At 31.5% G+C, this 12,157-nt stretch overlaps 1 protein-coding gene across 1 annotated transcript; it reads right to left on the bottom strand.

The window, feature by feature from the left end:
• Positions 1 to 4,283: 4,283 nt before the first annotated feature.
• LOC149059120 (uncharacterized) lies at positions 4,284 to 6,330 on the bottom strand. The gene is made up of 2 exons (XM_089216159.1): positions 6,142 to 6,330; positions 4,284 to 5,687 (listed from the first exon to the last, which is right to left on the bottom strand). The coding sequence occupies exon 2, from the start codon at positions 5,323 to 5,325 to the stop codon at positions 4,363 to 4,365; it is 963 nt and encodes a 320-aa protein (XP_089072285.1). The 5' UTR covers positions 5,326 to 5,687; positions 6,142 to 6,330; the 3' UTR covers positions 4,284 to 4,362.
• Between the last annotated feature and the right edge of the window lie 5,827 nt (positions 6,331 to 12,157).

Below are 12,157 nucleotides of genomic sequence, written 5' to 3'. Positions count from 1 at the left end.
AATATCCTATACGGTATAATATTATTATTTAGGTATTACAGGTACATTGAGCGCGGTGTGCGATAAGACAACTTTTCCCGCGTACCTCAGTCTCCGCTGATCGATGACCACACCGCATGTGTGGCAGTAGCACACACATGCTCCTCTCCTTGTACCCATGATTTAGGTAGAAATACAAAGGTCAACTCACACCGACAATCACCATACCATGTGACCCCCAGTATCAGCTACTTGTAACGTCACAGAATTTTTCACCTATTTATTTATTGTTATTATATTATATAATGCCCATTGCGCGCGACAATAACCTGCTGGACTACAATGTTATGTCACCTGTACACCCCACCTCTTCCCCTCCGCAAGGTTCAGTCCCCGCAACAACAGCTGTGCCCGGATTTGCACTGTCGGTCGAGGCGGCCGTGCCGTCAGAGGCAAAGCCACCTGTAACCCAATTATTATATTACATCGTACAAAAAGTCCCCCTTCCCGCACACTGAGCAATAAGCCGAGCACAAAAAACCGAAGTCGCCATTCTTTACTCCGTCGACCGACATCACTCGTTTTTATCCAACCACTTGGCACCGTCAACCGACATCACTCGTATTTTTTTCCACCAAACTGGGTTTTCAACTGCCATGATGGGCTAGGACACTGTCATGGGCCGAAGACGCCGGCTTCTTATTGTATACTACAACCATGTGACCATGTATCGTATTTATTATTTAATTCCCCTTTTCCCTTTTCCCTCTCATTTCCCTCAATTGCAATATTTGCAAACGTCTATTGTTTAACATTATTATCATTATTACAAAACATCCTAATATTATTATTATTATTCGCGCTCCATATTTATACTATTCACATGCTTAGACGGCATGGCCGGTTCACGAGCGGCTTGCTCTGACGCGAACCTGGCAGGAGCTGCGTAATTTTTAGTATTATATTATTGGTCGGATGTGATCGAAAGACACATTATTATTATTATGACGTATTATCGCTTAGCGTCACTGCGAATGTTGTCCTTTTATTATTTTCCAAGTTGTATTCTTATTATTTGTCTACCTGTCATGTGCCCCATATTATTCTGTATCTTATTGCCAAAATACTAATTATTATTCTTTAAAAAATGTAATCTTTATTATTCAAATGTGCTATGTTAAAATATATTATTCTTTATTACCGAAATCCCAGCCATATTTTAAATTATTTATTCAGGGTACCCTATGTCATTATATTATTAATCTTCGACATTCATTTGTCGATGCGTGTATCAAAACCTGTCAGTTCTACCGATGTAAGTCTCACGCGGTACGGCTTGCAGGTCACGGTTTCAATGCCCCTTGGAACCGTGGGTGGTTTGTGGGGTGTAAAAAACCTCACATTCTCACACACTCCTATTATTATTAAACCTATCATTGACCCTCTCTGTCGCGTCCGCCTGTTCGTGCCAACCACCATAGCTTGGTTAGGTTAGGTCGGCCGACAGAGCAACGGAACTCACTCCATTTTTTCCCGTCGTAACTAAATGAGCGACGAGTAGACCCCGCTTTCGCAGATGCGCCGAAGGGCGACACCTGAGCAGACCGAAGTATTGGTATTGTAACGTTTTACTTTTTTGATTATTATTTTATTATGGTTTCACCGTGGCTGGTACTTAGGTATTTATTTATTATAATATATATTATAATGTGTGTTATATTGGTTTAAATATTATATCAACCGCCGGTAACCGCTATGTCGGAACCGGCTGGCATTTAATGTGTGCAATTATTATTATTATTATTGTTCTTATTATTATTGATCATTATTTATTATGGGTCAATTATTATTATTTTTATAAATTTCTTTTCTGACCGACCATGGGCTTTCTCGGCGCCCAACTTAAAAAAAAAAAACAAATATACCTATAATAAAATAAAATCTATAATTTTTCCCTAAATTGAGGTTTGTTTTTTTATTGCCGGTCACCCATGTTACTGGTCCAAGCACACTACCTATCTTATTTTTTAAAATTACTAAAAATCCACGGCACTCCGGCTCTCGAGCCTCGGTCCGTGTTTGGCGACCGTGAGAAGTGTTTAAGGCGGCCATTTGACTCTCGGTGCATGAGAAATATTCCCGAGCAGTCACAACTGTAACTGATTTTGATAAAAAAATCTCATAATATTATTATCCATATTATAAAAGGTGATAAGCGATAATAGAGGGGCCCAAGCACCACGTGTTTGTCGCTTGGTAATAAGTTATTACTATTATGGACGATCCTGAGATGTCCTCACAAATAAATTCACAAACACTTTAGGACTGATTAACTTTGTGTATTTGTCTCGATGGCTTCATCAGCACATTCCTTGAACCCGACGACGGCTTACACATATACATATAATAATATTAACATATACATATTATACTAATATTAACATATACATATACTAGCTAAAACAGTGGTTCTTAACACCCCCTAACTTAAATGAAACATAGGGGCTATTTAGTCCACGTGTTTCTTATATAATATAAAATTTTAATAAATAAAAAAATTATAATGGGAAAAAAAAAATATTCGTGAATAAATACTTATTTTAATCATTTTGATTTCCTTTAACTTATATTTCGGCTAAATCCGGGTTGTACAACTTAACATTTTTTTTTTTTATACAGGGTGATTTTTTTATCGTTGAACACTCATTATTTCAAAAAGTAATTAATTTTTTTCAAATTTTTAGATTCATGCATTTCTACAATTGTATAACATTTAAATTTTTTACACCCTTATATTTATTAGGTAAACCACTATCAAGTTTTGATTTTCAAATAGCAACCCATACAAAAATTGTTATAAACTAACAAAGCTATTTTTTTATGAATTATCACGTTTAAATTTTCATTTTCGTTAATCCATTGGCGAGTTATAGCTGCCTAAAGTTGGGAGGTTTTGGGAGGCAGTTATTGTGTGTAAATGTATTATACCTTGTCAGTAGATACCCCGCTATCAGGATTTTTATGTGTCAAGGTAAAAGATATTACACTTTTCAAATTAATTCAAGTAGTAGGTACAGCAAGCGTAAGTCGTGCCCCTAAATGTATTTTATAATACCCATTTGACTGGGTGTCATGCAGTTCGCCCCACTGAATGTGATCTCGCCACTGGTCATAATAATACTTATCTAATATAAAGACCAGAAGTTAAAAGTAATAAATTCGATATAGTTCGAACACAAGATATACCTAATAGCATTGATTTTATAATATACAGATAAGCCATACCGTAGAAAAAACCGGTAACAGCTAATTGCTGGCGACCACTGCAGAGCGCTGTCGGCGGCTGCTGTCACGCGGTGTTAGGCCCCGTCATAGGTATGAAAGGCGGGTGAAAGAAGGCTAGCAGTCGCTGTCACGGGGGGTTAGCTCCATCATACATTGGTAAGGAGAGAGTAGTGGTCCGCTTTCAAGAAGTGTGACCAAATAAGCAATATTATTTAATAGGACGCAAGACATAAAATTTGTTCTTTAAACACTTTTGTCGCTGTTTGGAAATACAATTTGTATTTTTCTTTACTTGAGTATTGTAGAATTAAAATTCAATATCATTAAAAAAATGAGAACTTATTGACTTTTTAAAAAGCACATTTTTTTTGTACTGAAAAAATACGATTATAAAAAAGTACAAAACTTTAACGTTAATATTATTGTTTATTGTGAAGCCTATGTTGTTATTGAAAAATATAAGGTAATTTATTCTCTAATATTATTAATTTATTATTTATTATACATAAATTGCCATAGAATACTTAATGATTAATAGTTTCTAATGTTTCTATATTACCTACTGCAGCGCCTGATTTATTAATTCATGGGTGCATACAATTTACTATTTTGGTCCTTAAATTGTTTATTTCTATACTCTATTCAGAATAAGAATTCCCACTTTCGCGCATGCAACTGAGCCGCCGGCATCCGTCAAACCCCCCTGGCGAGTTACTGCCGCGCTGTGATTGGTCGCCAGTTGTCGACGTCTGCCGTCACCCGTCGCCATCGACAGCTGCCGCCGTGTATACAGATGATCATAAAAACAACTAACAAGATCGTAATAATTATTACATATTATTATGTTATAAATTTATAATGTATAGTTTGTTTTCTTTACCATTTTTTTTCGTACTTTTATCTTATTGTTCTACACCAGACACAATGCCTAAGTCACATAAAATTATTATCAGACCAAATATACCAACACATATAATTTAAATAGGAAATTAAAACTAATAAATAAATACAAATTCATATATACAAAAGTAACTAATATTTTTTAAAATTATTATTTCAAAACAATTATTTACAAAAATTAAGGTACATTTTAAATTACTAATCAGAATCTGAATCCGTTTCAGACGATGACGTGTCTCCCGTAATGGTCATCAACAAATCCGTTTTTTCCGCCGACAAGACCTCGTCTATAATATTATCAACTTCGTAAAACTTAATCTCCTCCTTTTTGGTGTGGCTTATAAAATTTTTCCACATTTCTGCGTCAACTCTATTGATGCCCTCTATTAATAAATTTTTGACGTCTGGAAGCTTGAATGTAGTATTATTCATCCGGACGTGGTTCTTCACCGATGACCAAGCGAGCTCAATGGGGTTAAGCTCGCAGTGGTATGGCGGGATTCGTAACACTGTATGATTATTTGCTTTAACAAGCTCGTCAATAACATACTTAGTATGTAGTGGCTTCAATCGTTTCACCATGTGCAATAGTTGAGGGATAACCATAGATCGGTCTATGACTTCTCCCTTATCCTCTAACCACTTTATAATATCCGCCTTTCTTGTATTTGATGTTGGGGCTTTGTCGATTTTAACTGAATGGTAGGAAGCGTTGTCCATGACAATAACGGAGTTCGGTTTTAGGCGAGGTAGAATTCCCTCCATCCATTCACGAAATGTGTCCCCATTCATTTCATCATGGTAGTCATTTGTGTTTTTTTTTGATTCGAAACACAGCAAACCTCCGGGTAGAAAACCGTCTTCTGAGCCGATGTGGAGTACAATGAGCCGTTTTCCTTTGCCCGATGGATTAACAGCACCTGTCGATAGACCTTTTAGAAATGCGTCACGGTGAGATTTGATTGTTTCGTCGACCCACGTTTTCGTAGTACAGTCGCCAGCATTCACCCATGTCTCGTCGAGGAAATAAATATGTCGACCCTCTTCCCGGTATTTTTTGATGTTGTCCAAATACATTCTTCGCCACACGACAATTTCATTTTTTTCGGTCATAGCACTGTTCCTACTTCTTTTACTATACCGGAAATCTAAGTCTTTCATAAGGTGAAATAAATTTGTTCTCGATATCGGTGGCAAACTGTTGTCGGCGGATACGGCTTGGTAGATTTTATCAACCGTAGGAATTTCACGGCGAAACCATATGCTGTGAACATGCCTACGTACCGCGTTTTTTGCAAAATCATCAAAAAGATCACGAAATGATTTTTTTTTCTTGTTTGTTTTGGAACAGGCACAGTGTTTGTTTCCTTGTACGTCTTAATAATGTTGTGTATTGAACGGTCGCTAATACACAATATTTCAGATATTTGGTCTCGAATTCTTCTCATGGACATGTTAGGTTCGTCTTGTATAATACATTTGTACATATTTATAACACGGATTCTTAAATCCTCACTTATAATCTGAAATAAAAATATTTAAAAATATAAGTCTTAATAAAATTGCTGTCTTGGAGGACGTATTTGCAGTCTTGGCTAGTATTCTGAATGATGTGTTCCTGCAAATACAGTATTCAGAAATACTTTTTAAGTATTTAGAATACTTTTCTCGACAGTATTCGGAATAACTACGATAATAATTGTTTTATTGTTTTCCTGGATATTTCTACACTACCATACACATTTTAAAATTATATATATTTATATATTGACAAATTTTAATTTTAATATTTAAAACAAAAATTTAAAAAGTATTTGTAATATTTCTGATGTATTTAAAATACTTTATCCAGAATACTATTTTTCATAAGTGTTTGAGTATTTATTCCAAATACTTTTTAAAAGTATTTTACCAAAGTCTGCGTATTTGAAATTGAGAATTATAACAGATTTATATATTATATTATATAATACTCACTTTTCCACTTTTTCCCTTTTTAATTGGTGATGGGCCATATTCAGGATTATCCTCACTAGCACTGTCTGCCATGTTGGATAAATAATTCACAATATACTAAGAAAAAAAACAGAGCAAATATCGGAGGGTGCGCGGTGTTTTGGTATGTTGCGGAATGAACGTGTAAGCCACTTGTGGCATAGACGCATGTGATATTATAGCTCACTACGTATACATCTGCGGAATGTCGGCGGCGGCGGGGCTGCCGACATGAACGCCAGCTGGTGGCAACAAACATGCGCGAACGAAACGAGTTTTCGTCAAGCGAGTGGGAATTCTTATTCTGAATAGAGTATATTTTCTTCGATGCCAAGATATAATTTATGCAAAACATATTTTAAAATTAATGTTATATGTAATTAGCTGCTTATAAATAAGTAGATGGATCATATAGTAACATTTTATTACCAAAAACACATATTGCATAATATTGATATTGTTATTCACGATGAGCGCAAAATAATTGGCAAGGGGGACAATAATGACAATATGCCTCCCTGAAAAATATAAAATCAATGAAAATCTATTTCTTTGAATTATATACTAGTTTTAACTACTTTGGTAAATTTCAGAAACAAAAAAAATAAGTTATGGGCCTCCTTACCTATAAGTTATAACCATTTTAAAGTATTTGTGTACCATTTGTAGTAGTATTACATATTTTAAAATTAAGTACCTATGAAATTAGTATATTTGAATAGCATGATGTATACATTCATATCAATAAATTTCTACCAATACCAGCCGTAAAAAAATAGTTTAATTTGAGCATTTTATAATTTTATCTGAATATATCTTAACTTATTCTAAACAACTAACGTCTATAACACACCATACATCATCGTGTGTACCTACATGTATATTGTGTACATGTTGCGTATTTGTGATCTATTCTGTTATGTTTATAACAATGCATGAACATAGCTATGGTTAAGGGCACTTGTTGGGCTTAGGACATGGGACTTTGGACACCCAAACAAACCGAAAAGGAATGCCAATGAGGTGATTTAATATAGGTAGCTATACAAAATAGGTAGGTATATTGGCTTAATACATTTTATCGATTATCCTGACCAAATTTTAGTCCCTGTTCATCTGTCATTGCGTATACGTGTACGGAACTACGACTACTACGAGTGTATAAAATTATTGCATTAGCGTTTTAATTTGTTATAATATATTGAATAGTGTACCTACGATTACATTATTTTACTTTGGCACTTTTAAAGTATATTATCTTTATATACAAAATGCCTGGCAATAAATGTCAATATTTTAACTGTTTTAAAACAACAACAAAATTTCCTAATTTATCAATGTTTCGGATTCCAAAAGATGAAAGACATCAAACATGGATAATTAATTCAGGTAAGAAATAAATTGCATAAAATATATACCTATACATATTTATTTTTAAAGTATTAATATTTTAATTATATTATAATAATATTTTATAGGAAACGTAAATTTATTGTCTTTAGACAAGACACAGCTATATAATAGATATATATGTCAAGAGCATTTTTCTCCAGAGTCATTCATGAATAATTCAAATAAAAATTTGAAACCAACGGCAATCCCTTGTAACGTGGTCGGGGGAACGACCAGTTAAATATAAGATATCCAGTGAGAGTCGTAGGACTCTATAGATATAATTACCGTAGCCAGGGGTAGATATATATATATATATAACAGGATCTTAAATATATTTAAATAACTAGGATTCCGTTTCAGTTATCATTAAGTTTTATTATAGATTAAACACTTACAAATAATAATACTCACAAGCTATATAAATTATATTCTATCCAACTATCTGACTGTATCGTAGTTATACGGAGTTCGATGTTTGTTGAGTGTTGAGGTCTAAGGTACATAGTGAACTAACTTACTTCATACATGGTGTGTATTGACCATAGGTCTTACAGTTATGAGTGTGTGTTAATATTATTGTATTGGTCAGCAGTTCATCGTACATAATGTTAAGTGTGTAGACGTGTAGTACATATATATATATATTTAGGTATCATGTAACATATTATAATTGTTACACCCTTATAAACATAATTCTGAACAACCGCAGTCATCTACATCATCTGGTAAGAGATTTTTATTATTCTAATAAATTTGTTTTTAATGTAATATATTTAGTCTTTCACTATTTGATAATAATATATAGGTATTTAATATTTATGAATGATAGTTTTTTAGAACATTCAAAAACTATATTTTTAGAAGTTTGATTTATAAATTTTTAATAATTTATAATAATATTAAAATGCCCAATAATTATAAAAAATGCTTCATACCTAATAAATCCTTTCTGAACGAAGTGATTTGTGTTTTGTGTGTGTGTGTGTGTGTACAACATAATTTATCGAAATAATGCTTCAATTTCAAATTTCGGTGGGTAGTTTCCAATGGCAAAGTAAATATCCATAGTGCATTATAGAGGTAAAATCTAAAAATTTTACAGTAGTTTTAAAAAAAGTCGGAAAATACAAAAAAAAGTGACAGAAAAACGGAAATTTATACGCTAAACCAGTTTTTGTTAAAATTTTGTTGTAACTCAAAAACGAATCACTATAAATACTTAAAATTTTTACCATATGTTTATACTAGCGTTATCTGTACACGGTTAAATTTTCAAAATATTTTGACTTTATTTGAGCTACTTATAGATAACTGAAATTTTCGATTTTTCGATTTTTTTTTTGAAGTCTTGATAAAAAAATTTCTTGCTGCCAAAAAATGTTTAATACAAGGTTCCTCATGAGATGTTCTTATTATAGTTAAAAAAAAATCAAAAATCGATGGTCACAATTTTTTTATAAGCTCAAATTTTTACGAAATATGTCAATATCGCGAAAATTTTCAAGTAATTTTGTAATTGAAAAATCATAAAATTGTTTGTATTTATATCTAAGGTTAAAAAATTCAACACCAAGTTTTTCATAAGTTTTTCTTCAAATAGCTATAAAGAAAACTCGAAACATAATTATAGGAAAAATTGTATGTGCGTTTGAATTTAAAATTTATACGAAATTGCGTAACGATAACAATTTATCTCCAAACGATTTTAAATATTTGTTATTATTAAAAGTATAAGTCCCAGATACTTGAAATTTTCATCAGTTATAAGGATAGACATTTTTTTTACATGGTTTAATTTTCAAAATATTTCGCTTATTTTAATGCTATTTATAGGCATTTGAAATATTCGTTTTATTTTAGTTTTAGATTCTGAGCGGATGAGCGATGAATGTATTGATTTTACCATGATGTGTTTTTATTTTTTTTTTTTTTTTGTGTCTGTCATCACGTTTTCGGGCAGTAAAAAATGCTTCGATTTTTGACTTCAGTACCTCGTTCGATCAGAAAGTGAATCTAGTTGGTACTTTGGGGGGTCAAAAGTAAAAAATTCTTAATACTTTTCTAAATAATCGAGAAAAACAAACTAAAAATTAAGGGAAAAACGGGAAATTTTACGCACACTCATTTTTCGACAAAATCGAATTTGGTTTTTGATGTACCATTAAAACGAATGACCATAGATACATGAAATTTTCACCGAATGTTTATATAAGTATATTCTATCCACCATGCAATTTTCAAAAAATGTTGACTTAAGTTGAACTATTCATAGGCATTTGAAATTTTCGATCATTATTAGTTTTTTAATTAATATCGATAAAAATTTATTTGTTAGGCAGAAAAGCTTGGAAATTTAATACATCTTAAAATATTGTTACAATAGCAGTTAAAAAATATTCAAAATTCGTAGGCACGATTTTTTTTATAAGCATTTAAAGTTCAAATTTTGACTAAATACGTAAAAATTACGGCAATGTTCAAATTATCTTTGATAGAAATTCATAAAAGTTTTTCTTTTTAATTCTAAGATTTGAAAATTTAATAGAAGGCTCCTAACATATTTTTACAATAACAGTTGCAAAATAAAAGAAATACATAGTCACAATTTTTATTTATAAGCATTTAAAGTTCAAATTTTGACAACATATTATGTAAAAATCACGAAAATTCACAAATTATTTTAAGCTAGAAATTCATAAAAAATTTTCCTTTTATATCTAGGATTTCAAAATTTAATTTCAAGGATCCTAACATATTTTTACAATAGCAGTTGCAAAATAAAAGGAATATATTGTCAAAATTTTTATTTATAAGTATTTAAAGTTCAAATTTTGACTAAATACGTAAAAATTACGGCAATGTTCAAATTATCTTAGATAGAAATTCATTAAAGTTTTCTTTTTAATTCTAAGATTTAAAAATTTAATACAAGGCTCCTAACATATTTTTACAATTGCAGTTGCAAAATAAAAGAAATGTCCACTGGAAAGTCAAATTAAATTAATCATCTCTGAGCCAAGATTCACTAGATTTAACCTAACCTTACAGATAAACCGTCTCCGCTCAGAATCGTTTTTCGTATACAATGATATATCATTGGATTCAAATTTAATTCCATCCATTACAGTAACCCACTTGACCTCGCTTTTTTAAGTTTATAGGGTCCTATTATAGGTACTAATATGAAATGAAAAATTGTAACTTATTTGTACCTATATTGAAAAAATCAGATTTAATAATATATAATAATTTAAAAATGATTAATAAATAAAAATCACTGTGAGATAAAATGCAAATAAAATATAAATACTAATACAATTCTTTTTTTTTTTTTTTATAGGTAATATTTTACCAGCAGTTATTGAAAATAAAGATATAGATGAAATAGATTTACAATTAAAAACACTTACTCCAACTAAAATATACAACAGAACTAGAAGTGATGTTGCTGAACTTATTTTTCCTAGCCCGTCTTCTATATGTGACACTCCAAAACGAACTAGAATTAATGACATAATAGATATGCCTAGCTCATGTTCAAAAACAATTATGTTTACAAATGATGACACCCCAAGGAAAATAAAATAAAATAAAATAATAAATGAACAGAAGAATAAATTGCGCAATAAAATGGTTCAAATAAGCAAGTTAAAAGGGCGTGTAACTCGATTTAAAACACGCAACACATTACGAAGTCTCATGTATTCACACAAATTCCATTCCAAAAATTCTCGAGCAATAGTTACAATGCAACTTAAAAAAAAAACGAACTCCTTGGACATCAGAAGAAAAAAATTTAGCTCTAACTTTATTTTATAAATCACCTGCAGCCTACAAATTTTTAAGACTTCAAAATATTAATTTACCCGGTCCATCTACAATTCGTCGTTGGATAGGCGAGTCAAAATTTTTACCTGGATTTAGTACATCATTTTTTAGTCATATACAAAAAAAATTTGAAAATAAATCAACCATCGATAAAATATGCAGTGTAAGTTTTGATGAAATATATATAAAATAATTTTTGGAGTATTCGAAAGACTACGATTTTATCGAAGGATTCGAAGATTTTGGACATTACGGTCGATCAAAAAAAACCGCTAATTCGGTGATGGTATTCATGGCTCGAGGAATATATACCTCATGGAAATTTTCAGTAGCTTATTTTTTAGCGCACTCAGGGGTAAATCATAAATTGCTAAAGAATTTAATAGTTGATGTCATAAGTGAATTATTAAAAATAGGTTTATGTCCAAAAATGTTAGTCTGTGATCAAGGCACAAATAACCAAAGTGCATTAAAATCATTAGGAATCAATGAAAATAAACCATTTTTTTTCGTCGAAGAACATAAAATATTTTCAATTTTTGACGTTCCACACCTATTCAAGAGTATTCGAAACAACTTAATTAGTTCTTGTTTTAAAAAGGGCGATGATATAATTTCATTCAGTGATATAGCGGAAACGTATCAAATAGATAAAAAAAATACAAAAAGTAGAGCTCTTTTAAAAATAACGGATGCTCATATCAATCCAAGTTCATTCCAAAAAATGCGAGTAAAATTAGCTGTTCAATTACTGAGTCACACAATGGCATCCACT

This window comes from Diuraphis noxia, unplaced genomic scaffold, assembly GCF_037042655.1.
Source record: "Diuraphis noxia isolate RWA-SAM2 unplaced genomic scaffold, SU_Dnox_SAM2 contig0001, whole genome shotgun sequence".
In the NCBI taxonomy this organism is placed as follows: Eukaryota; Metazoa; Arthropoda; class Insecta; order Hemiptera; family Aphididae; genus Diuraphis; species Diuraphis noxia.
This window is presented reverse-complemented; position numbering and strand designations above follow the sequence as displayed.